This window comes from Eublepharis macularius, chromosome 14, assembly GCF_028583425.1.
Source record: "Eublepharis macularius isolate TG4126 chromosome 14, MPM_Emac_v1.0, whole genome shotgun sequence".
Lineage (NCBI taxonomy): Eukaryota > Metazoa > Chordata > Lepidosauria > Squamata > Eublepharidae > Eublepharis > Eublepharis macularius.
In genome coordinates, this window is record NC_072803.1 from 60,431,294 (window position 1) to 60,458,807 (window position 27,514).

The 27,514-nt window shown below is 47.3% G+C and overlaps 1 protein-coding gene across 2 annotated transcripts in view; it reads right to left on the bottom strand.

Moving 5' to 3' along the window:
- Positions 1 to 1,587: 1,587 nt before the first annotated feature.
- Positions 1,588 to 27,514, bottom strand: part of ABL1 (ABL proto-oncogene 1, non-receptor tyrosine kinase) — a 194,332-nt gene continuing 168,405 nt past the window's right edge. For both annotated transcript variants that reach the window (XM_054997578.1, XM_054997579.1), the window contains exons 7-11: positions 15,484 to 15,668; positions 11,410 to 11,562; positions 10,645 to 10,734; positions 8,841 to 9,005; positions 1,588 to 5,871 (exon numbers count right to left, since the gene is read on the bottom strand). In XM_054997578.1, the coding sequence (XP_054853553.1) occupies positions 4,184 to 5,871; positions 8,841 to 9,005; positions 10,645 to 10,734; positions 11,410 to 11,562; positions 15,484 to 15,668 (2,281 nt within the window). In that variant the 3' untranslated portion in view covers positions 1,588 to 4,183. The remainder of the gene's footprint in view (positions 5,872 to 8,840; positions 9,006 to 10,644; positions 10,735 to 11,409; positions 11,563 to 15,483; positions 15,669 to 27,514) is intronic.

Consider the following 27,514-nt stretch of genomic DNA (forward strand, 5'->3'; position numbering starts at 1 on the left):
CTTTTTGTGCAAACTCAGTCCCCATCAAGGTGTGCCAAACACTCAGAAATCGCCCACCTCCTTCCTTAAATAGCTTATCTGACCCTAAATCCTTTTCCTGGCACAGCCATGAACCCTAAATTGCAAAAAAAAAAACCCATGGTGTGTGTGTGGGGGGGGGGGGTCACCATATCATAATTCTAGACATAGCCCCATCGTACCATACTCAGAGAACTTTACGCCTCAGAAGACAGCGCCAACTGGAAAGCACAAATCTCCAGCATTCCTTCGGAGCCGACCTCTTCAGCATAACCTGCATTGTTACAAGTCTCTGAGAGCTGGCATTCACCCTTCAGCCCCCAGCTCTTTCCAACTATCTGCAGAAGGCCAATTGCACACATGCAGGGGTTTCCCAGCGATTTCTCCCAAGAATGGATATCTTAGCAGGACGTGCACAAGGATTCTTCTTTTTCCACAGGGGAACCTCTCCCCAGCTCACAGAACAGGAAGATCGAGGTGCACATTCTGGGGACGAGGATGACCAACTCTGGGTTGGGAAATTCCTGGATTTGGGGAGTGGATCCTGGGGAAGGAGGGGTTGGAGGAGGGAAGGGACATCAGCAGGGTGTAATGCCATACAGTCTGCCCACCCTCCACAGCAATCATTTTCTCCAGGGGAACTGATCTCCAGGTCCCACTTGGAGGGTGGCAACCATGCTGAGACCCTTATGCACGGCTCATAACTAGAGGAGATGAAACAAGGTTCAGACCCTAAATTCTCCTCAATATGTCAGTTTTGTGTGTGCAGGAATTTTGTTTTTCGGGGGGGGGCACTAGCACACACGCCCCTCCACTAAAGTGGTATGTCCCATGAAGCTTCCCCATTGCAGGGGCTGTTAGTCTAAACTGGCCTAATTTTTTTAAAAGGGTAGTTTTCAAACTGACGAAATACTTCTATCAGCAGAAGTGGAGAGAGATGGAACCGCTGTCTCCACAGACTGACACTGGCTGAATTTTGTTCCTCTGCTTTGCCTTTGCCCCTTTGTTCCTTTCCCAGCTCACTTGGGAGAGAATCAAAAGAATCGTAAACCAGCCTGTGTGGGGCTCCTCCCTTTTAAAAGGCTGCCGGTGAGAAGTGCAGCTTGCAATGGAGACCCGACAGGTAGAAAATTCAGTCCTAGGGGCAAGGAAAGGCTTTCCCGACATCAGTTTTGTCACTCCAATCACGACCCTATGCTTCGGAAACTCCTTACAGCGGATAGATGTCCCCCATAAGCAAGAAGCAGGGACGGCCGAGGGAAAGCGCTCCCTCCAGGCTGGACTATACCATGTCTGCCCCATGTGCACAATTACCCCATTATTCCAGCTCCCCTCTAGATTGCCTCCTTGCTCACACCTGGTTTTGCCTTTCTCGGGTGGATCTGTCCAGCGGCAGTCGCCCAGATGCTGCGCCTGCTGCGTCAGCTGCACCGTTATTTCTTCCTACAGTCCATTATTAACAAGAAAACCAGAGCATATCCACCTAAACTGGAGAAAGTGGTTTGTTGACAAAAACACTCTACCTTTCTTTGACATTGATTTATTTTAAAAAATACTAAGGAAGAAAATCTGGAATTGTTTAAAACAACAAACACAAAGTCAGAGACAGAAAAAGCCATGTACAGAAAAGAGAGAGAGAGAGAGAGAGAGAGAGAGAGAGAGAGAGAGAGAGAGAGAGAGAGAGAGAGAGAGAGAGTGTCTGTGCTGGACAATCAAAAGCTGGGCAGAGAAAGGAGAAAACAGGCTCTGCAGGTATTAGAGAAGTGAAAGAGAGACAGCAGCTATTTACAAATGGCAAAAGAGAAAAGAAGAAAAGGCCTACACAAAGGTGTAATACTGAGATACAAATGCATACTATAGTGGCAAGAATAGATTATCAACCAAATGAGAACGGCACCCTTTGAAAATAGTACAGTCCATGAGGAAACGGAATCTTTTGGGGGGGGGGTCCTTCTTTTACTGTGCATATGTGTTTTCAAAGACAGCCTGTGGTCGTGTTTCATATTTTTGTTCGTCACGTACAGAAAAGATTGTGACGGTTTGGCAAAGAAGTGGGAGAAGAGGCTGAAAGATGGAATTGTTTAAAGAAAGGGAGGGGGGTCATCAATTAAAAGCGGTTAGCGTTGAAGACAAACACAAAGATGGGGAGGCCATTTTGCTCTTTCTCACCTGCCTTCCAACTGAAGGAGCTAAATGGCCATTAACAGCCTGAAATAGCGTTACTTGGTTACCGAGAAAGCTCGGCCATAACTGGCCCGTGAGCAAAATTGTAAGGAATGTGGAAACCAGGACTAGGAAACTAGTGGCGGTGGTGATGGAGGGCAGCGAATGGGGAAGACGGGCAAGTGTGCAAGGATGATGGGCTCCTCTGCAATTCACTGGCTGCGCACTGAGGCTTGGTGGCTGGAAGGCGAAGAGGAAATAAACAAACCCTCTGAGGATCCATCTTGGTGGCTCTGGAGAGAGAGGAAACTGACAAAGCCTTCCGATCGGTCTTTTAAAAACTCGGCTTCCCGGCTAACATTGCGTCTCCCTTCACTTGAGCATCCTCGTGTAATTAGTCTCATGTGTTTTAGCTCTCAGCGACAACTGGCTGGCCACTTCTGCCCTGCATTCCCTTGCTTCGGGTCACTAAGAACACTTTTAACAGCATTAAAATGGAGGCAGCCTTCATTCTTATCTCCCCACCATTACTCAAGGTCTATCTTTAAGTGTGCCACAACAAGACTCGCCATTCCTCAGAGGAACCCAGCTCTTGTGCCTCAGTTCAAGTCGCTGTCCTGAACATATCTCCCTTACAGGAACAATGCCAGCCCAGAATAGGGTTTCATGCACTAACCTGCCTGTGGGGAATAGTAGCTAGAGGGTCATCTTGGGGGGGGGACACCCCCAACTCAGATATGAAGCTTACTGGATGAGTTAACCCACCCTCACAGGGTTGTTGGGGAGATACAATGGAGGACAGGAGAACCATGCACGCTGTCCTGAACTACAAGGGGGAAGGTCACGGAAAAGTTACCGGTATCGGAAGAGAGATGGAGATACAGCTGGCAGCCTCCCCTACGGTCAATTTTGCCATGCTCCTGCCTCAGGTGTGAATAAAGGGCCCGGTATCAATCATGGTAGACACATGGCAAAACTATTAGCCTGCAGTGCTGGTTGGCTGAAAGGCAGGGAGTCACGCAGAGAGGCAACACGCAGGTTCCTCTGTGGGTGAGCGTTTCAGGTTCACTGGAATCTTTTTTGTAAGTTTATTTCTAGAAGCAGTCTAGAAGTTCTCCACTGACCCCTGTTCCAGAACATAATTCAGGAACTGTAGCTTTAATTGGTGGCCTGGCTGTTTCTTCCCAATCCCAAAATGTTTCATGGAGGCTTTTAGAAAGAACTTAATGCTAAGGAAGACAATTGTAAAAACTGCCTGGAATGTGGCGTGAACACCAGCCTCACCACAAATGAACATCTTTGGGGGCTGGGGCAAAAAAAGGGGAAACAGGACGGCAGACTGGATGAATTTTGCTATGAAAGTGCTCCATCCAGAGAGAAAACAGAAGGGATTTCTCCAGGGCAGAAGGGCAGGGCAATTACATCCATCAGGCAGCTCAGTCCAAAGAATAATACAACGTTAGTAAGAATATGAAGGCGAGGGGACATCAATGGGTTAAGACCTGGAAATCCCCAAGGCAAGAACTCATCAACTATGAGAGGACTCTGAGGATGCGAGAGGTGGCAGGGAAGAGAGGAGGGGGAAGAGCCCCCCCTGTGAGTCCCTGGCCCTTGACAAACAGCCAGGCATGTTGCCACACCTTGGTGGGGGGCAGGAGGGGCAGGTAAGGCAGCCATCTCAAGCAGTGGGTTGGCAATGCCATCAGAAAGGCAGCAACGCAGGATCCAGAGGCACAACCTGCTGGGACGCTCTCCTGCTCGAGGCCAATGGCAAAGGAGTGGCGCAAGAGCACGTATCCTGCGTTAATCAGAACGCATGGGGTCCGCCTGGATTTTCCACCTTAGGCACCGAAACAGCCAGCCCCCAGTGATGCCCCCCGCCCTCTGCCAGGGCTTCTTATACATCCTTGACTGTTTTGCCCTTAATGCCTCAAGTCAACTCCGCAGTCAATTCTGACCCCCAGGAACAAATTTTAAAGAACAAAAGAACTCCTGGCTTCTGCTACCTCTGGACAATATCGCTGATTTCTTTCACGGAGCTGAGCAACTTGCTAAAGTCTTGGGTGGCGGCAGGTCCTCCACCAGCCGTGGCAGGGCAGATCTGAAGCTCCCGGAGGTTGTTCTCCAGCTTGTTGATGGCTTCGCGGAAGGCAAACTTGTTCCGCATCTGCTGGATGGAATCAACGTAGCTCATGCAGAAGGTGTAGAGGTTCTTGCCGGCCTCCAGGACAGCGCTGTGGCTGGCCATCTGCTCCGAGTTCTTGCTGATGGCTGTTCGCAAGGCCTCTGTGCTCTCCAAGACCATGGCCTTCGTGATGGTGCCACTGGCAATCTTTTCGGGGGGTTGGCGGGTCTTCCGCAGGGACACACGAGTGGAAATGAGAGGGATGAAGGCAGTGGAGGCTGACTGGTCCATGCTTGGGGCAGATGAGGTGGTGGGGACAGAGAAAACGGCGGTGGGAGCTGCTGTCGTCAGCAGTACCTTTGTGGAAGAAGGGGGCTTTGGTACGGAGGAGATCACAGGCTTCTTCACCCCCTCCACTATCGCGTTAGGCTTCGGGGTCTCAACATTCACAGCGTCCATAGCCTGAGCCGGCAGCTTACCCTTCGTCCCGAATGCATCAGGTCCTTCATGGCCAGGGCCAAGGCCTCCTTTGCTCGCTTTGCCAACAGCATTTGAGGAAAGAGGCGGAGGGGGAGCGGGCTTCAGCTTGGCTGTTTTCCCCTTGTCCTTCTCAGAGGCCTGCTTAATCTTTCTCCCTCGGGGCTCATCGGCAGAAGCCTTGCTAACGAAGATGCCCATGCCAGCTTTGGCACTAGGGCCCTGCTCCACCACCAAGCCACCTCCCAGGGCACTGGTTTTCCCAGCATCCTCTTTGTAAGAAAGGTTTGTGGCCGGAGGGACGAGGGGCTGCCTCCTTCCAAGTTTCGGCGTCAAGGTGGGCGGGCTGGAGCCAGGGCTAGACTCGGTATCTTTGAGCGCATCCTCAGGCACCTCCTCATTTTTCTTGAGCAGCCGAGGAGGCGGGGTCACTGTTCCCCTGACGGCCAGGTCCGCCTTGGTCTCATTGGTTCGCTTTCGAGGCAGGGCGGGCTTCTCGCTCTTGTGCCCACCAAAGGTGGATGAATCAAAGTGACGCCCTGTGGACTGCATGTTCCGGGGTAGCGTGACAGACTTCCACTCCGTGTCTTTGGCCCCATGGGGAACACAAGAGGCCGAGCACGACCGCAGGAAGCGCTTGCTGGAGTTCAAGCTGCCCTCCTCTTCGTTGGCCCCCTGCCGGCCGCTGGTCGCATGGCTGGATTTTTTCCAGAGGTGGGGGGACAGCAATCCTGAGTTCCCAGCCACACTCCCGTTGGTGACTCCAGCCTCACCGCTGGGGCTCTGAAACCTGGAACGATCCTCTATGTCGGCAGGGTGCACGATCACGGCTCCATTGCTGGCATCCCGGTTCTCATCCTCGCACCCTCCTCCCTTCCGGTCCAGGTGGCTGTCCACCTCCCGGAAGGAACTGCTGCGCTTTGGCGGGGTGGGGGCCATCTTCTTCTTCTTCTTAATCAGAGCACTGAAGAGGTTGGTCTTTTTGTCCTTGGGGAGCAAGCGGTCATCTTCATTTAGAACGCTCTCTGTGATGACTCTTTCCTTCCTCGGCAGCAAGGGAGAAACAGCCGGTTCGTGCTCTGAGGAATCTGGGAAGGAGGGAGAGAATCAGATTACACTTTCCTCAAAGAATACACCCATTTTCTCTCCTTCAATATCTACAAGGCGGGCGGGTGCCTCTTACGATAGCCGGGCCTAGCTGGGGACTAGCAGTGCAGCATCTGCACTGTTCACATTCACTGCAATAAGGCAGTTTATGATTGGCATCGCTCTTCCAAAGTCTGAAAGTGCTCCACATTTTGCCCAGGCTTTGTACGACCTTGTAAGGTAGGCCTGGATTATCACCCCCTGACAGTGGTGGTGAGGGAAACAGGGCCAAAAGCGAGTGGCTTGCTTATGGCAAGATTTGAATCTGGGATCTCCCAACTCATTCTCATAGCTGCCACACCATGACAACTCTTAATACTATCCCCTGGACAGGGCTTGCCAATTCAGACCTGTTTCAAACAGGGTGTTGGAGAGCAAGGAGAGATTTATTCCTGTGATTTCACTCACATACACGTCTCATTTGAAGTGGGCGTCCACATAAGCGATGCCACTACAAATGCCAGGTTAGTAAGGCAGCGCGATGCTCAGCCTAGGCTACGGATCTCTGGCACGCTACCATTACAAGTGCCGTGCCTACGGGCTCAGTTTCCGCAGGGCGCAAGGTGCCAGCAATGTCACTTGGGTAAGTGCTGCCTGGCTGCCAACATCATACTAAAATCTAGTCCCATGTGACCTGGTGGCAGGGCTTTTTTTCTGGGGAAAGAGGTGGTGGAACTCAGTGGGTTTGTCCTTGGAGAAAATGGTCACATGGCCAGTGGCCCCGCCCCCTGATCTCCAGACAGAGGGGAGTTGAGATTACTTGGCGGCGTGGAGGGCAATCTCAACTCCCCTCTGCCTGGAGATCAGGGGGCGGGGCCACTGGCCATGTGACCATTTTCAAGAGGTGCTGGAACTCCGTTCTACTGCATTCCAGCTGAAAAAAAGCTCTGCCTGGTGGACATGCCTAGAAGTGGGCTGAAGCCACCTGATTGGTTTGTGGCAGAGCAGGGGCCTATTGCTTCAACCCAAGCGCAGACAACTAACTAAAATCTCACTGACTTTCCACACATTAGGCAGAGCACGACCACAGTGATACGCAATACATAATACACAAACAGCAAAATGAGGGCCTTCCCTGCTAATCAGACAAGCCTCAAAACCACAAAGATGAGCCACCAAACAGCAGCTGAGCACAAAGGGGACTTTTAAGTACACTGCTGAGGAACGAGGATACTGTTTGCTTGCCCAGGGCGACGGTCATGCAAGAGGCACCTGTCAGGGCCACCGAGGAGCACCTGGGGCTCCAGGAAGCCAGCCGTCTCTGTCAAGGACGGAAGAGCCTTGAGAACTTGAGAGGCAGGCAGAGGAGGCTGTACTGCCAACCTTGGACACCGCCTGCCTCCTTTTGAGCATGCAGGAAATTGCATCCGCAATCAAACAGGCATACTGATCCAGCAGGGATAAAGGCCTCACTGCTGCGGTCAGTCCCCCCCCTCCCAGTATTTCATATGCTCTGCATACTGTTGAATGGGTTTATTTTTCCACACGCTGGGGAAAGAGTCTCACAGCTCCTTATTGATTATCAATTGCATAGTGGGGGGGGGCTTTTGTGGGGCAGATCCCCCTTTGTCCGAGACCCTTCCACTCCGTGCCCCTGTCCCTGAAAAGCCTCCATCACAATCCATCCGGCAGTGTTTAAGGTGCCGCCAGACTCTGCTGCACTTGCCGCTGCAGTCTTCACACTCGGGCCCCTCTGGATTGTGTTTGTCCTCTGCTCTGGGCAACTGGCTGAAAGGCTGCTTAACTTCACGGTAGATTTTTGCAAATAACCTTCCCGTGCCCCTCACAGAAGTGGTATTTGGTACCTGCCAAAAGTGACACTCTTCTGCACGCCCAGAACAGACACCCAGCAACAATGATGGGGGGAGAGGAATGTCCAGCCTTGCCTTCTGCCCATGAGGGAGACAGAGCTGCGGAGAGACTCTCTGCCTGCCTGCATCCAGTGGAGGTAACGGGACGCAAAAGAACGCAACGGACTGTCAGGTGAGCCTGCCTAGAGATACCGGAATGTTTAAACTCAGCCTCAACCCTGAGCCTGTCTTGATTGGCTGAAGTTACGTGGTACAGACTTGACTCTGCCCTCCCTCTCAGCCAATGTGCCACAAAACATCTGCACTGGTTGGATGTGGTGGTGGCAGGGACAAGGCATCTCATGTGTATGTCTTGAGCACGGTCACAGAGGTCCCTTAAAACTTGTTGTGGGCATCTCTAGCCTTTCCTTTTCTTCACTGGCGTAAACCTTGGCCTGGCAGTGCAAACCACACGGCACTTCCTTCCCCTCTGTCAAAATCCAGACTGTCAGCCTCTCGGGGCAAGGGGCTGATTCACTCTGTAAAGTGTGGTGCACTCAGCTGGCCTGTCTAGCCCAGCACGGACTGCTCCGTGGAAAGAAAGAAAGAAAGAAAGAAAGAAAGAAAGAAAGAAAGAAAGAAAGAAAGAAAGAAAGACAGTCCTACTGACACCAACAGTGCCCCAGGCTCTTGGATCATTTGTCCTCTCACTGACTGAGACCCGGGACCAGTTCAAGGCATTTTCTCACCCCTGGCCAGGGGCACCTCTTGCCTCCAGGGCCTGCAACGCTGCCCACTTGAACACAGCTGGCAGAGACATGGGCTCAGAGGACCAGTCGTTTCCTGAGCCACTGATGGCTGGAAGCTAGCTGGGTCCCTGCGGAACACCACCATTCTCTGAGAACTGGCCTTGCTAAGAACCACCTCCTTGCACAGGGTGCAAAAGGGAAATGGCCCAGAATGCTTCACAAAGTCACAGGCAAGCCTGCGGAGGCCCAGGGGAACCAGAAGCAAGGGATCCAAACGGTGCCTGGCTGCGACGTCTTCCGTGGACTTCGTCTCTGGCCAGAGTTGCCTCCACTTCCCCTCAGGCCTGCCCTGCAAGGCACATTGGCACATACCACATTCCCCCGGGCCTTTGGGGGCCACAGTCTCCAAGCTTTCACTGGCGTCTTTGCACTCAGCTGCTCGTCTGGATGTTCTGGTTTTCGTGGGCAATTCTGGAGCTTGCAGTAAAGTGTTCACGACGCTCCTCGTCCCTTGCTTCCCCAGCTCTTTTTCCACCTCTGTTACAAAAGGGGAGGGGGGAAAGATCAGCAGGCTGTAACCAACTCTAGTGACAGGCATTACACTTTGCTTCTTAACCCCGCCCCCGTTCTTTCCATTCCACCCCCCACCCCCCACCCAATTCTGATCTGTGGTATCTTCCCTAGTCCTACCCTGTAAGGCATTCAAAATATGCTTCCCATACAGTATATGTCCCAAGACAAGACGAGTCTCACCCCACAAGGTAGGCCATCAAAAAAAGAGTGGGTTGTCTTGCAGTCCATGTTAAGTAAGAATTTTTTTGTGTGTATAACCTTTTCTTAAGGGGGAGTTGTCTTACATTTGGGGTCATCTTCCTTTGAAGTAAATAAGGTACATCCCCACCACGCCCCTTCATTTCTCCACAATGATGTGGGCTTCAAAGCTGCTGTTGTTTTGCACAGCTGGAGATTCTGCAGATGTTTATGGATGCAAATTCTCCCCTCGAGATCGGTACTGACGTTTATTCCATGAAGCTGGTTGTGCTCCAGGCCCAAACAACCCAAAGCTCAGAACATTTGCCTAAATGATGCCATTGGATCCGGCCATTGGAACTGCCTATGGGTGCCTTGTGTAAAGAATGCTGACGATTTAGGGAAAGGCTGGGGGGAGAGAAGGCCAGAAGTGCACGGGGTGGGGCAAGAGTCTCCGGACCAGACCAGAGCACCCATTTCATCCGCCTAGCCTTTCTTCTCTCTGTCTTCCACATTGTTGAAATCCTGAAAGCTAATTCAGGCAAGGACTCCACCCACCCACCCCAGTGGAGGGGTTATGTGTTGTGCGAAGCACTGTATACATTGACGATGTGCTTTAAATCGCATTGTGCTTTTACTGTGTCAGCCTACTGGTCAGTCTAGCCCAAATATAATAAGGCAGCAGCTCACAGGTTCGGGGAAGGGTCTTTCCTTGTCTTGTTACCTGAAGACTGAATCTGGGATCTTAGACATGCAGAGCCTGTGCTCCACCACTGAGCTATGGCCCATGCCACAACCTGGTTTGCATTGTCATATCACTGCTCCATTCTAACCTCAATCTGTCTACTCTGAGTGGCAGCCACTCTCCAATATCTCAAGCAGGTGGCTTTCAGAGCTTGGCTATTGGAAATCCTTGTAAGTGGTCATTCCAGTATGCAGAAACTGTGTTCTGCCACCAAAGTTATGGCTCCTCCTCAGAAATATAATGCTGCTTTATATCAGTGCAGGCCAGTGGCCCATTCAGTCTCTGGCAGTAGCTCTCTTGGGGTTTGTAAAGCTTCTATGCCTCAGAATGCTTCTAATGAAAGGGACAGGGGCTGGGACCTGCAGCCTTCTGCAGGCAAAGCGTGGGCTTAAAACTTCACTCAACTGCACACCAAGCTTAAATGCAGAGACAGAATCTACCTCAATGATTTTACGTACTCCTCTCCCTCCCCCCAAATGTATGGATACTGGACAATGCTGCGCACTGTTCTCAAGTTAACTCTTCTCTCTCCAAGCTTGGAGATCAACTGCTCTAACTCTGAAAAAGAAAGTTTTCCACTGCAAAGAGGGGGAAAAAAGATGCGTGGGGTTATGCAGATGGAGTAATCATGCGGAAAACAAAGCACTTATCTCGCCTCCCACAGAGAGAGAATTAGCCTACCGTCAGAGATGCTGGATTCTTGGAACATCGTTTCAAACGCTTGGTGGATTTCAGCAAAGGAAGGCCGATCGGAAGGGCTCCACTGCCAGCCTGCAAGGGCGGGGACACGTTAATGCTTCAGGTGAGACCGCAGCATGCACATGCGCACAACCTTCCGTTGCAGGCACACAGGCACCCGGATTTCCTGAAGTGTGACTCGGAGGAGGCTGAAGTTATTCAGCAGGAGAAGCCAAGCCCCCCGTCAGAGTGGTGGGAGACACGTTTCCCTTTCATCCGGTATAATGGGTGGGCTACCAGTTCAAAACAGCGAATACTCAGACTCCAAAACCACATTAATTTTCATAATGCTTTCTTATTAGTTTAGAATAACTGGGCGTGTTTCTCAAGGAGTTAAATGAAAATGACAAGCCAGGAATCGCTCGGAGGCTCGGTGAGGTGGGCAGGATGGGCTCAGCAGAAGCACTGCAGTGTTTTGTGGGCTCAGGGCCTGCAGCCGGAGACAGTAAAGCACATTTGAGCCAAATAATGCCATTGGTGCAGGAAGGAGAAAAGTGAAGACACGTTAGGCTCAGGCCTGCTGCTGCTCGCTGCCTGGGCAGAAAAGGCCTATCTGAGCAGTGACAATCTGCAGCAGTGAGTCCATCATAATCCCCCAGACAGGCCTACGTGCAAGGGCCCTCTTAGGCTTAATTGGGGTCCAAGAGGTGATCTGTCCCCATCCCTTAAAGAGGAAAAGGTCAGGGGCGAGCTTTTGTCTCCACTTACATGCTGTCATGAGCTCATAGACTTTCTCTGGACAGCCTTCCGGGCGCTCCATACGATAATCCTTCTCCAGAAGTTCGTAGACCTGTGAGAGGTCAATCCCGGGGTAAGGGGACATGCCGTACGTTGCGATTTCCCACAGTAAGACACCGAAAGCTGCAGGGAAAGACAGCAAAATGCTTTATGAGCAGCGATGCTCAAGCACAGTGTGAGGGCATCCTCCATTGTGTGGTGACATAACTGTGAGAGCATTAAATAATCCGAACTTCCCATAACCCAAACAGACTCAAGCGCAGAGGGGATGCTGCCTGCTGCATCTCTGTGTGTCTCAATGCACTGAGCTGGCCTCATGCCTTGGTGGCTACAAGTTTTGAAAACCCTGCTCAAAAGGTTTGCGAACATCTATATGTGGGGTTGCGTGTAAATTGAGCACTTCCCCGTTGTCGGCGTCTGCTTGGGGAAGCTCAGTCACCGAGACATTGAAGAAGAGTAACAAGGCCCTCCATCCATCTAGAAAAACCTCCTGAGATATGACAGGACAGAATTAGCCTAATTTTCAATTTACTAGCTTGTTTCTAACTCAAACGCCTGGAGTTCCTTCAAGTCCTTTTAAAGATACGATTATGAGATGTCACAGCTGATTAATTGAAACTTTCTTTTCTGGTGTGTAGATCAGAGTGCTCCTCTGTATCTCATGTCCATCCACCCCACACAACCCCTTGCCTTCCTCCCTCACCAGAGCTTTCTCTGCAACAGAGGTACAGAGTTTTGGGGAGCCCTGGACTCTAACAGAGCTGCAACTTGGAGAGGGGAGAGCAATACTATCCCAATGAATTTCCCACCACAGGAACAAGAGAATGATTCAGGGCATGGCATAATTTAGGGGCAACCTAGAGGCTGAAACGAGGAGCTGGGCCACGGGTAGGGCTGCCGTTGCTCCCAATGGTGGCCTCTGGCCTCCTTCTCTCACCTACCCCAGAACGTTTACAGTAGCCATCTTTAAGATTACCAGATCCTGTGAACCCATCTTTAACCTCAGCCTACAACGTGGGAGCGGTTTTTGGCTTTTCCCCACGTGGGTCTGTTCTGCTCCTTCTTGCCCTTCCTCCCTGGTTCTCTCCACGTCTCCCCTGGCCACGGAGCGTGAGTTCCCCACTGCCACCTCCTGCAGCAGCCCCAAATGCTCCCCCAAATCCTGCTACTGGGGAAGACGGGGCTTCCATCGGTTTAGAGGGAGCATTTGGGGCTGCTCTGGGAAGGACGAGCAGGGAAATTATGCTCGGTGGGGAGAAACCCTTGCACCCATGGAACCATATGACTGAATCCAACCCTCTTTCTCCTTCTCTGTATAAAAAACCAAAGACAAAACAGTGCTAGAGCCACGGCTGTGGTCTTTCCAGGCAAGCGTGTGATCTGGTTACAGATCATGTCCTACCACCTGTAACTAACAGTCTAGAGATATCCAATGCAAGACCCATACCATCACATGGTTAGTCCCTCCCTCCAAATGGCAGAAATGCATTTGTGAGTCTGTGTTACTTGGGTGTGTGTAACACTGAGGAGGAGATATGCAGCTGCTATTCTTGACAGCATTGTCCCAAGTCCCCTTATCCTCCCAGCGGCGCTCACCTTACTTTTTTTTTTCTTGCGCGTGCAAAGTGTGCAAAGTGACATCATTGCACAGGCTTGGGACTGTGCACAAGCTTTGAAGGGGGCCAATTTGGGCTTCAAACAGGCCCGTTTGGGGCCCAAATTGGCCCACTGCGAAGCACAGGAGCGCTCTTGGGGCAGCATCAAGTTGTGACTCCTGGGAGTAACGTTGTGCCACCCGGGGAGTGTGCCCAGGAGGCCGGTTCTCCCACCTTCCTCGCCCCCTGCTGGCCAGGTGAGTGGTGGCGGGGGGCAGAGGGGGGGAGCGGAGGATCCCCCGTTGCACCAGGGAAATGGCAACCCTAACTCAGTTCCAGCTAGACAGAGCAAATCCCACAGGGCTGGTGTGGGTGGAGTTTGGGAAGATGAGGGAGCTCAGTGGGGAATGTGACGTCATTCTAGAACTTCTGTTTCTCTTAAACTCTATGGTATACCACAGAGTCTGCCTTCTAGGGGAAGTAATCTCTGTATTATTTGGAAGGGATTGTGACTCAGTGGTAGAACATCTGCTTTGCATGCAGAAGGTCCCAGGTTCAATCCCCAGGATCTCCAGCTAAAAGGATCAGGTGGTGGGTGATGTGAAAGACCTCTGCCTGAGATCCTAGAGAGCAACTGCCAGTCTGAGTAGACAACACTGACCTTGAAGGAGCAAGGGTTGGATTGAGTATAAGGCAGCTTCATGTGTTTATGTTTCTGGAGAGCAGTTATCATTCTAGGAGAACTCCAGGCCCCATCTTGAAGTCCAGGCCCCATCTTGCATGCCAGGCTGGGACTGGGTGCTACAGGTGTGCCTGTTTGGCATAAAGGAGTTCCCAGGTCCAATCTATGGCACACACACACCCCATTGCAGGAGCTAAGGTAGGTGGTGGTAGAAAAGTCCCTTCTTCCCCCAAGGCCCTGGAGAGGCACTGCCAGTCAGAGCAGACAATACTGGCCTTAATGGGCCGATGGGGTTGATTCGGTAGAGGGTGATTCGGTAAGGTGTTCACGAACTGGACGAGGAGACATGAGGAATGGAGGTCACCAAAACAGAAAATGAAACCAACACGAGCTCCCCAGAACAAAGACTTTTGCCCTCATTTCTGCCACCTGGGCATAATTACTTCAGTCACCAAGTGCTGTCTCTTAATGCAAAGAGAAAGCCACGGCCATCTAGCGCGAAGAGGGATGTCACATCAGATTACTCAAGAAATAACTGCAGCCATTGCAGGCTAGCCTTTCCCAGAAATGCCTTTGTTCGAAATTCTGTCCTTGGGGCAATGGGGGACAGAGGGTGAAACGCAGGGGTGAAGAAGAGAGGAGGGAACCCAACTTTTGCACAGCGGCAAAGATGCTTTCCGCTTGAGAGGTACTAGGGCTTGCACTATCATGATGAATTCTCTACCCCAAAGGACCCGAAGGTAAGCCACACAAAAGTCAGCTGGGTTTTTAACCCCAATTTGAGCTGCAGCTTCTGTATGGTGGTTGGCTACCTTGCATTATTTATTACAAATACAAAATTAGAGGGGAAGGATGACTATGAAGGAACATGAGACAGATATTTACAAAATGATGGATAATGTGAGAACTGCACAGAGAGGGAAATTTGCTACTTTCCCACCATTAAGCAGATTGTGCAAATTCCTGCAAGTCTTTAAGGTGCATATAATTTATTCACAATATGAAGCTGCCTTACACAGTCAGTCTAGCTTAGGATTCTCCGCCCGAACCAGCAGTGGCCAGTCAGACATCTTTCCCACATGCACTCCCCATGACATCAGGGAATGACCTGGGATGCCTGCAGAGCACAAGCTCTATTGTTGAACTACAGCCCATCCCCTAAAAAAGACTGAAAATATGAAGTTGGTTCTACCAGTCAGAGCTTATGTCCACCTAGTCCAGTACTGTGTACTTTGGTCAGCTGCAGACCGCCAGGGCCCCAGGCAGAGAAAGGCTTTCCTGCTACCTGAGATCTTTTAACTAGACATGCCAGGTAATCAGGGCTTTTTTTCAGCAGGAACGCAGGGGAACGGAGTTCCGGCACCTCTTGAAAATGGTCACATGGCCGGTGGCCCCGCCCCCCTGATCTCCAGACAGAGGGGAGTTGAGATCGCCCTCCGCGCCATGCGGTGCGGAGGGCGATCTCAACTCCCCTCTGTCTGGAGATCAGGGGGCGGGGCCACCGGCCATGTGACCATTTTCTCCAAGGGCAACCCGCTGAGTTCCGCCCCCTCTTTCCCAGAAAAAAAGCCCTGCAGGTAATGAACCTGGAACGTCCTGCAGGCAAAGCGAATGCTCAGCCGCCATGCTGCAGACCTTCTCCAGAATGCATTATCTAAGGTTACTTTGCCACAGATTGTTGAGCCTGCATACACTGTCAACCCTGGTGGTAAATAACTTTCATCTCATCGCTTCAAAGTAGGGTCTGTGTAATGGACAGATTCTTACCCCAGACATCAGATTTAATGGAAAACTTGTTGTAAGCGAGGCTTTCCGGTGCAGTCCACTTGATAGGGAACTTGGCTCCAGCATGGGCTGTGTATGTGTCTCCCGTCATCAGCCTGCTCAGGCCAAAGTCGGCCACCTTCACTAGATGGTTCTCCCCTACAAGGCAGTTACGGGCAGCGAGATCCCTAGCACACCAGGGAAGGAACACAGGTTGTTAAAGAGCTTTCAAATCTCGTGTGGTTACTAAAAAGGAAAATGTAGCGCTATGGAAGAAAAACGGTTTCAGCACACAAATGCGTATTATGGGTTGCATACTCTCATTTTGTTCATTTTGCCTGGGTGCTAAACAAACAAAATGGCAGCATACAGTCCAATGACATTCAGGAGCGTTCTGTTACCTCACTTGGGACAGAGTGGCTTGGTTCAAGGATGACCATTAAGAACGTAAGAAGAGCCCTGCTGGGTCAGTCCAGGGCTCCATCTAGCCCAGCATCCTATTTCACCCAGCCCGTTCCCCCGGAGGACCAACAAACAAGGTGTAGGGGGGCCAAGGCTTTTCCCAATGGGATCAGACCAGTTGACAATGCCTACCCGACGATGATAAACATACGGGAAAGGTTTGGGGCGGGTAGGGGAGAAGGCAACAAAACCAGCAAAGAGTTTAAGAACTCTTTGTAACGTATGAGGAACAGCTGAAGGAAATGTCTCCACACTATGTCACGCTAAATTGGAAATTGATCCAACGGCAACATTGCCCTCGCATCTAAGCGAAAGATATGAATCTCTCTCTCTGTGGCTCTTGATCTTTGAAAAGTCACTCACCGAACTAGTAATGAACTCCTTGTTCAATACTAGAGAATCACACCAAAGGGCACATTAATTTGTCACCCGGTGCTCCGGCATGTCCTGCTCTCATCAGCAGGCGCAGTTGCAACATGCGCGGAAAGAAAAGCACCTTGTCATTAGCGCCAATCCCACCTCCCGCTTGATTCATTCGGTGAGGTCAGAGCCCAGCGTTTGAATCCCTCGGTGAGAACAGCAACAGCCCCCTAGAAGGGACTGGGTGGGAGGCTGCGGGGGTGGGCAGCTCACAGAGAAATGTGGAAGGGAGGAAAGCAGCTCTTTGCTCCTGAGATCTGGGGGTCAGCAGCGCAGCACAAACAGAGAACAAAGTGCCTGAGAGTACAGGAGCAATGAGAAACGGCATGACGTGTTGTTGTTGTTTTTTTAACAAAGTCCAAGTTGCTGCAGAGGCAGCTGAGGAGAGATGCTCAGCAAAGAGCCGAATCGAATCGGTGGAAAGGCTTCCGCTCGCCACGCCAGAATTGACCAAGGCGCTTGAACAAGCCTTGCAAGAGCAGCAGAGGGCATGGCAGGCCTCAGAAGGAACTGCTGGCATTTCATACATGATCATTATGCCTGTCACTAACGAGTCATGTGGGCAACTGACAGGCGCTCCCTGATTGGGCAGAAAAGGTCACAGCCATGAAAATGTACAAACTCGAGCTGTATAGCACACACACACACACACACATAGACAGACACTGACACACTTTCTCTCGAACACATGCAACCCCCCCTCAAAAGACAGCAAACACATACTTAAATTCTACACCTCTAACACACCCATGCACAAACGCACTCACTCACATGCACACACACACACAGGCTGATTCAAGAGTGTGAAGGGACACACAACATTCTGTCTCTGGTGCAGTTCTGTCTGTATTGTGGGACAAGTGTTGCATTTTGTATTGAACTAAACACCATGTCCTGTCCAATTTCCAGACTCTGCTAGTAATCAGGTTGTTTCAGCTGTGTTGGTCTGTAGTAGAAGAGAAAGATTCGGGTCCACTAGCAGCTTAAAGACCAACTGTTTTTCGTACCACGGAAATCTAGTTGGTCTTTAAGGTGCTACTGGACTTGAACCTTCTAGCAATTGAGGTAATCTTTTGACTACATGGGTTGGATCCCACGATCTGCACATGCAAGGATCATGGATCTTTCTCATAATCTCCTCCCCCAGCAGTTCTTTCTGACCCTGGGGTTATGGGACTGTGTGCTTACCAGCCATGCTGGTTGGGAGGCTGTACTGGGGAGGGCAGAGCAATTTCATCCCCTTCTTCCCCTCCACTGCAGCCTCTCAGCCCATGTGACTACCGGCACCTGGGTCCCACATCCCCGGGGACAAAACTTTTTCAGGGTTGGAAAGGACTACTGGGGGAAAGGAGACAAAAAAAATTATCCATCACTCGCAGTGTCTTCCACTGATAGATCATAGCTTATCGAGGGGTGTGAACATTCCAAAAGCATTCTGGAGTATATCCCAGAGTTCTTTGTTGTGAGGGACAGATACACCAATGTCCATAGTTTCAGGGGTTCCTAGTAACTGAGTTGTCTTGGGATACATGTGTAGCCAATTCAAGTTCTCATGGGGTTTTGGTAACTTCTGTGAATCACCAAGTAAGGCCCGAGAATCTCGCCACGCATGCGAAATACAGACAATACAACATAGTTGATCAAGTCTCCCGCCAAGAGCTACTGTTACATTGCTCAGAGGCCATTTCCCCAGACAAAGAATGCAACGCACTAACTGTAATTGCAGCCCACTTAAAGGTCAAAATCCTCCAGGCAGCAAGACTTGCAAAGATGCTTAATAGAGAGCCAGAGAGGCACACAATTCAGACAATAGTGGGGAAAGAATCACTAAAGCACAAGATGACATGGTGAGAGAGGGAAGGCACACAAAAAGGTGGCGGGGGGGGAAGGAGGAGGAGGAAGAGGACGAGGCAGATGAGTGTAAAGCAGCCCTGACAGTTTGGAGAAAAAGGTGTCATTATAGGCGATTTGTCAGCTTCTGAAGGAGCACTGGGGGGGATCTCTTGTTTCACAAAGAACCCCAATGATTAGGGAAAGAAGGTTTCATAATGAGCCTTATTGTAAAATCACAGACGAGTTAGAAATATTGGCTCACTGTGGCCATACAAAATGCAGGTGTGTGCATCCCCTGGGCCGGAAGGGGTGCACCCAAGAGTGCTGGAAGAACTTTCCAGAGAACTTGCAGAACCCCTGTCCATCATCTTCAAGGCCTCCTGGAGGACTGGGGATGTGCCACAAGATTGGAGAACAGCAAATGTTATCCCAATCTTTAAGAAAGGGAGGAAGGATGACCCGGGAAACTACAGGCCGGTCAGTCTGACTTCTATGTATTGTCGAAGGCTTTCACGGCTGGAGAACGATGGTTGTTGTGGGTTTTCCGGGCTGTATTGCCGTGGTCTTGGCATTGTAGTTCTTTTTTTTTTTGTAAAATTTTTATTGGGTTAGAACATTAATATTTTTACATTACATTGCATTCAATTATCCCCTAATTTTTCGTTTCTAACCCCCTCCCTTTCCCCCCCTTTTGTTGACTTCCAACAGCTTTCCCACCCTCTGTCCCTTTTCCCTTACTTCTATTAATTTCCTCTATCTAAAACAAATATATATTCTCCATTATATTAAGCAGTACATCTTTAACTCTTTTACTTACTAAACATCCAAACTATACTTCTTTAGATAAACAATTTATCCCATTTTCCAGTTTTGAATATTTCTGTATGTCATAAACCATAAAAATTTCCCACATTTAAATCAAACAATTTGATTTGTTCTCTCTATATTAATCATTTCTTCTTTTTATAGTATTTCTATATAACTCATCACATAGTCAGTCATTTTAACTCTTCTATACATTCAGTTTGGTGCATATAAGTCTTATCAAGTAAAAAAAAAATATTGTTAATTACTCAATCCTCATGTTTAAACCGTTATTCTCTATCAATATTCTATCAATTAACCTTTACATATCTATATATATCTCAATCAATTAATTAATCTAACTGCTTATAAATTCACATTTCTCTTCCTCCCCCGGTAAAGTCACCCCTCTCTTTTATACTTTTATTGTACTTCAGTAGTTCTCAAACTGCCACAGTTTTCCTCCCACCTCCCACTTCTTCTCCAGATATTGTTTCAGCTTCTCCCAGTCTGTGTTAAACTGCCCTGAGTCCAGATCTCTCAGTTTTCTTGTCATCTTGTCCATTTCAGCCATATACAGCAATTTGTAGATCCAATCTTCAATAGTTGGCACTTCTTGTACTTTCCATTTCTGCGCATACAAAAGTCTAGCTGCTGCAGTCATATAAAATATCAACGTCCTATGGTGGGCTGGGATTCCCTCCATTCCCAAGTTTAGCAGCAGGAGTTCTGGGTTCTTATTTATTTGAAACTGTAAAATTTCACTCATTTCTCTTATTATTTCCCCCCAGAACTGCCTAGCTACCTCACACGACCACCACATATGATAGAGGGAGCCCTCATGCTTTCTACATTTCCAGCATTTATTAGAAGTGTTCAAGTTTCCTAGCGCAATCTTCTTTGGTGTCATGTACCAACGATAGATCATTTTGAAAATGTTCTCTTTAATATTAATACATGTCGTTGTCTTCATTGTAGTTTTCCACAAGTATTCCCATGCCTCCATTGTTATTTCTTTATTAAAATTTATAGCCCATTTCACCATTTGTGTTTTAACTGTCTCATCCTCGGTATACCATTTCAACAGTACTTGGTATACCTTGGATATTCTTTTCTTGTCCTCTTTAAAAAGGGTCTGCTCTAGTTCCGAATTCTCTGTTCGTATACCTCCCTTTACAGAGTCCGAGTTATACAAATCTCTGATCTGTCTATACTGGAACCAATCGTAGTTCGGTGATAGTTCCTCTTGCGTCTTTATTCTAAGTTTAGACACTTCAGTTTTAGTTATTTCTTTGTACGTTAAACATTGTTGTTCATTATCAACAGCTCTCGGATCTATCACCTCGTATGGAACCACCCACAAAGGGGTTCCTTCTTGTAGGTAAATTCTGTACTTCTTCCAGATTGTATATAAACTTCTCCTTACAAAATGATGCAGGAACATCGAGTTGACCTTTACTTTGTCATGCCATAGGTATGCGTGCCATCCAAAAAATTTTTTATATCCCTCTAGGGCTAATAGTTTCTTATTCTTTAATGTCATCCACTCTTTTAACCAAACTAGGCAGATTGCATCATGGTAAAGTCTCAGGTTGGGCAGTTGCATTCCGCCTCTTTCCTTTGCATCTTGTAGAACTTTTACTTTCACTCGAGGCTTCTTGCCTGCCCAAACAAAATCTGATATTTTCCTCTGCCATTTTTCAAATTGTTTAGAGTCTCTGATGATTGGTATTGTCTGTAGCAAAAACATTACTCTTGGTAACACATTCATCTTAACTGCTGCAATCCTGCCCAACCATGACAAATTCAGTCTATTCCATTTGATCAAGTCTCTCTCTATCTGAGTCCATAATTTTTCATAATTATTCTTGAACAAATCTATATTTTTTGCAGTCAGCTCAACTCCCAAATATTTCACCTTACTAGTTACTTCACAGTCCGTTGTTTCCATTAACAATTGTTGTTTCTGCTTAGTCATATTTTTACATAATATCTTTGACTTCTTTTTGTTAATGAAGAAACCTGCCAAATCACCAAACTCCTTGATCTTGTCTATCACTTTTGGCATGTTCTCCAATGGATCTTCTACAATTAACATTATGTCATCTGCAAATGCTCTAACCTTGTATGAATAGTCCTTTATTTTTATTCCTCGTATTTCCTCGTCTTGTCGTATTTGTATCATCAGAATCTCCAATACTAAAATGAACAACAATGGAGATAACGGGCAACCTTGTCTTGTTCCTTTACTAATCGTCAATTTCTTGGTCAGTTCATCATTCACTACAATTGCTGCAGTCTGGTCTCTATAAATTTCTTTAATTGCTCTGATGAATCTTTCTCCCAATTGTAGCTTTTCCATAGTGGCAAACAAAAAATCCCAGTTTAAATTGTCAAACGCTTTTTCAGCGTCTACAAAGAAGAAACCAACCTCTTTGTCACAACGCTTATCATAATATTCAATAGCATTGATCACTGTCCTTAAATTGTCTCTTATTTGTCTGTCTGGCAAAAAGCCTGCTTGTTCCTCCTCTATGACTTCCGAGAGCCACCCCTTCAGTCTCTCCGCCAATATCTTCGTAAAAATTTTATAATCATTGTTCAGTAGTGATATAGGTCTGTAATTTTTCACGTTAGTCAAATCTTGGCCCTCTTTTGGGATCAATGATATATTCGCTTCGCTCCAAGTGTCTGGAATTCTTTGATCCCTAAAAACTCCGTTCATCACCTCTTTTAGGAATGGTGCCAGTTCGTTGGCCATTGTCTTATAAAATTTAGCCGTAAGTCCATCTGGCCCTGGCGCCTTTCCTAGATTTGCAGATTGTATTGCCTTACTTATTTCCTCATCAGTTACTTCACTATTCAACTTATTTCTCCAAGCTTCCGAGATCTCTGGAAGTTTGGTTTTCTCCAAATATGATGCTATTGATTCTTTGGTTACTTCTTTTTTATTATACAGCTTAGCATAAAATTTATAAAAGGCTCTACTAATGGTAGTCTGCTCCAGGTACGTTTTATTTTCTTCACAGATTTTATTTATTATTTTCTTTTCCCTTTTCTTCTTCAATTGCCATGCCAAATATTTCCCAGGTTTATTAGCACCCTCAAAAGCTTTTTGATTCAGTCTTTTAAGGTTCCACTCCAATTCTTTATTACTCATTGCTGTTAACTGTTCTTGAAGAATTTTAATTTCCTGATGTATTTTCTTTTTCCCTGGTCTCTTTTTTAACTGTATTTCTTTGGCCTTTATTTTCTCCTCAATCTCTTGTCTTTTCTCCTCTTTCTTTTTCCTTGCTCTGCCATTTAAGTCCATTAGTATGCCCCTTACAACCGCCTTGTACGCGTCCCAAACTTTACTGGTTGGTACTTCTTTATTCACGTTATATTGTATAAAAAACTTTGTCTCTCTTCTCAATATTTCCATATTTTCACTTTCCTGTAGCAAGTCCTCATTTATTCTCCAGGCTTTCCTTTTTCTCCTTTTTCCAAATTTCCACATAATTGGATTGTGATCTGAGCCTACCATCGGCATTATTTCTACCTCCTTAGTCCATAACGCTAAGTCCTTTGAGGCCCAGATCATATCAATTCTTGATAATGTAAGATGCCTTGCAGAATAAAAAGTAAACTGTTTGGTTTTAGGATATTCTCTCCTCCATACATCTTCGAGAGTCTCTTGTTGAATCAACTCAAAAAAAAGCTTTGGCAATAGTCCTCTTTTCTTTTGTGCTGTTGTAGTCTTTTTATCTAGTTCCAAATCTGTCACTCCATTAAAATCTCCAGCAAGAATTATCTGGTCATATACAAGATCGTCTAAATGCTTCCTTAAATCCTCAAAGAAGCTTTCCTTTGCACCGTTAGGTGCATAAAGTCCGACTACCAACACTCTCTTTAAATTCCAATTACATTCCACCGCTACAAATCTAGCTTCCACATCTCTCATAACAAATTTTGGCTGCAGCTCCTCTTTTATGTACAACACCACTCCTCTTTTTTTCTTGTTAGAGGCCGCTACAAATTCTTTGCCCAATTTTCCAGATTTTAAATATTTTACATCCTGTTTTCTAATATGGGTCTCCTGCAAACAAACAATATCACATTTTTGTTTTAGTAGCCAATGAAAAATATTTTTCCTCTTATTCGGTGAGTTTAGTCCATTTACATTCCAAGATAATACATTACACTCCATATTCATGGTTTTGTTGGTAAGTCTTTTTCATTGTCCTTGATAAATCTCTCCATCTCCCGCTCAGATCTGATGCGTTTTTTTGCCCCTCCAAACTCAAAGGACACTCCTTCCGGTAACTCCCATCTGTATCTGATATTCATGTCCTTCAAAGTTTGAATTAGCACTCTATATTTTTTCCTGTCCAGTAACACTGATCTGGGCAGTTCCTTCATTATGATAATCGTCTTGCCATCAATCTCCAATGGATCTTGAAATTGTTTTGTCACAATCCTCTCTTTCATGTTTCTAGTTGTAAACTGCACAATCACATCCCTTGGTAGTTTCCTCTGGGTTGCAATTCTCGAGTTCACACGGTACGCCACATCTAGGATAGCCACAATTTCCTCCTCCTCCTTCCCCAGGTAATCAGCCAACACCTCAGTCATCTGTTCTTGCGCTGACTTCCCTTCCACTTCTGGCAGACCACGAAAACGAAGCTGCTTCTCCATGTGTTTAGTTTCTGCAACTGACATCCTCCCCTTCACCAGTCTCATCTCTGTTTGTTGCGTTTCTATTAAATTCTCCATCGCGTCTTCTACTGTTTTAACTCTCTGCTGCGTTCCTTGTAATTCACTACTAATCGTTTCCACGCCTTTTTTCACTTCTGACAGCTCCGACTTTACTGTCTGTGTAACTTCTTTGACCTCTTTAATAAGCTCCAATTTCGTGTCCTTAAGTTCTTTCATCATGTCTATAAGCTTTTTGTCCAAATTTTCTATTGCCGATTGCCACTCTTTTTTCGACATCGTGGGGCTTGCTTTAGCTCGCTCCCACGAATCTGCTCTCTTCCTTAGCTCCGTGGCGTATGTTTAAACGTTTTCCTTTTTTTCAAATGTCCCAATCTTTGCCAAAATTAATTTTTTGTATCCAAAATGTCGGGCGTCTTTTCTCTATGGTTTCTCTATGTTATTGTAATCCAAGATGGCCTACTTCCTCTTCCGCTGAAGCCGCGACCCTTCCCTTTTCAAAAATGGCGATTCCCTACTTCCTGTCCGTCGGCAAGGGCCGCTTCCCTCCAGCCACTCTATTGTTGTTACGCACTTCCTGTCTCCCGTCTTCCCACAGCAGGTCTCGCGATGGTGTCTTTTTCCCACAGCTCCAAAACCACAGGTATTCATTGGCATTGTAGTTCTTGACGTTTCGCCAGCAGCTGTGGCTGGCATCTTCAGAGGTGTAGCACCAAAAGACAGAGATCTTTTGGTGCTACACCTCTGAAGATGCCAGCCAGAGCTGCTGGCGAAACGTCAGGAACTACAATGCCAAGACCACGGCAATACAGCCCGGAAAACCCACAACAACCATCAGTCTGACTTCTGTTGCTGGGAAGATATTAGAACAGATTTTAAAGGGATCTGTAAGCATCTGAAGACTGCTCAGTGATCCGGGGAAGTCAGCCTGGTTTTGTTCCTAACAGATCTTGCCAGACCAACCTGGTTTCCTTCTTTGATCGAGTGACCAGCTTACTGGATCGGGGGAACTCTGTTGACGTGATTTATCTGGATTTCAGTAAAGCTTTTGATAAGGTCCCCCACGACATTCTGATGGGCAAACTGGAAGACTGTGGAGTGGACTATAGGACAGTTCGGTGGATAGGGAACTGGTTAGAGGACCGCACTCAAAGAGTGGTGGTCAACGGCATTTCATCAGATTGGAGGGAGGTGTCCAGCAGGGCTCGGTTTTGGGCCCGGTACTTTTCAATATTTTTATCAATGATCTGGATGAAGGAGTGGAAGGGCTGCTCATTAAATTTGCTGATGATACCAAATTGGGAGCGATAGCAAACACCCAAGAAGATAGAATTAAAATTCAACAAGACCTGAATACTCTGGAGAAGTGGGCAGCTGTGAATAGGATGCAATTCAACAAAGACAAGTGCACAGTATTACATCTGGGCGACAAAAATGGGAAGCACAAATACTGGATGGGGGATACATTTCTGGGCAGTAGTATATGCGAAAGGGATCTTGGGGTAAGAGTGGACTGTAAACTGAATATGAGCAGTCACTGTGATACGGTGGCAAAAAAGGCTAATTCTATCTTGGGTTGTATCAAAGGGGCCATAGCGTTGAAATCGCAGGAGGTCATAGCCCCTCTCTATACTGCCTTGGTCAGGCTGCACCTGGAGTATTGTGTGCAGTTCTGGAGGCCTCACTTTAAAAAGGATGTGGACAAAATCGAGAGGGTGCAGAGGAGAGCGATGAGGATGATCAGGGGTCTGGAGACTAAGCCCTACGAGGAAAGGCTGAGGGCCTTGGGAATGTTTAGTTTGGAGAAGAGGAGGTTGAGGGGGGACATGATTGCTCTCTTTAAATATTTGAAAGGCTGTCATTTGGAGGAGGGCAAGGAGCTGTTCCAGTTGTCAGCAGTGGGTAGGACACGAAGCAATGGGCTTAAATTATATGCACAAAGGTACCGGCTGGATATTAGGAAAAACTTTTTCACAGTCAGAGTAGTTCAAAAGTGGAATCAGCTGCCTAGGGAGGCGGTGAGCTCCCCCTCACTGGCAGTTTTCAAGAAGAGGCTGGATGAATACTTGTCTGAGATGCTTTAGGCTGATCCTGCACTGGGCAGGGGGTTGGAATAGATGGTCTGTATGGCCCCTTCCAACTCTATGATTCTATGAAGAGGGGCAGAAGCAAAACATGGATGTGTGTAATGTGTGTAAATGTGTGTAATGTGTGTAAACTGGTTGCAAGGTTTGGATATGATGTATTCTTAAGTATTATGCTCAAGAGCCAAACTACTTGTTACACTGCAGCCCCATGCAATGTGAGCCCAATGTGTGCAGTAAAGAAGAGGAAGAATGGAATAGTTATTCCAAAATAATTATAATAAAACATGGAAAGAAATTAAAAAGAATATAAGATGGGACAGGTTACAACTGTCTCTGTTGGGGAGATGATCTGTGATTAAGATGAATGTTTTACCTAGAACGATGTTTCTGTTTCAAACGATACCTGTTCTAACATCAGAGGTTCCATTTAAACAATGGCAAACGGATATTTCAAAATTTATATGGCAAGCGAAAAAAACAAGAGTCAAATATAAAATATTACAAGATGCGAAGGAGAGGGGTGGACTGGGTCTATCAGATTTGAAACTTTACTTTGCTGCCTCTTGTCTAATGTGGATGAATCACAGAATCATAAGGTTGGAAGGGATCTCTAGGGTCATTTCGTCCAACCTCCAAAATGAAGGAGAAATGTTGAGAAATGATAGGCTTCTGGCTTTGGAAGGACATGACCGGAGATTTGGATGCCATGATTATCTATGGTATGATGAAGTAAAGGTCAACGAGGACTTTCAAAATCATTATATCAGGCGAGCCATCTTGAGACTATGGAACAAATATAATCCGAGACTGTGTCAGAAGACACTGCTTTGGATTCCAGCACAGGAAGCGTTTTATAGGCGTGAAATCAGGGCTTTTTTCCAGCAGGAACGCGGTGGAACGGCGTTCCGGAACCTCTTGAAAATGTTCACATGGCCGGTGGCCCCGCCCCCTGATCTCCAGACAGAGGGGAGTTGAGATTGCCCTACGCGCCGCTCAGTGGTGTAGAGGGCAATCTCAACTCCCCTCTGTCTGGAGATCAGGGGTGGGGCCACCAGCCATGTGACCATTTTCTCCAAGGGCAACCCACTGAGTTCCGCCACCTCTTTTCCCAGAAAAAGAAGCCCTGCGTGAAATGATAACCAAACAGAAGTGGTTGACTTATGGAGATTTAATAGATTTATCTCAAGGAGATTGCAAATTGAAGACAACGCAACACTTAATAACAAAAGGTTTTTCTATGCACAGTTACTAGAAAGATTTAAACTAGATAAACTGTGGGGCTCTGAACAAGAAAAGACAGAATTTGATAAAGAACTATGTACAAATGGTGACCATGTTATTTGTAAAATGCACAAACTTTTATTGAAATTTGATCCAGAGTAAGAATATGTTAAAAGATAAATGGGCTAAAAATTTTGGGTATAACATACAAATGGATCAGTGGGAGAATATGTGGGTAAAGGGGCTCAAATTTACTTTGAGTTCCACACACTCAAAGAAAATTTTTATAAAATGACGTATTGGTAGTATACGTTCCCAGATAAACTAGTTAAAACGGCCAAAGGTATTTCAAATAAATGTTGGAAATATGAATAACATGAAGGGACATTTTATCACCTTTGGTGGGCCAGTCATAAAGCAAAAAAAATTTGGTCACAAATCCATATGGTAATACAGAAAATTCTGAAGAATAACATACAATTTAAACCGGAAGCCTTTTTGTTGGGACTAAT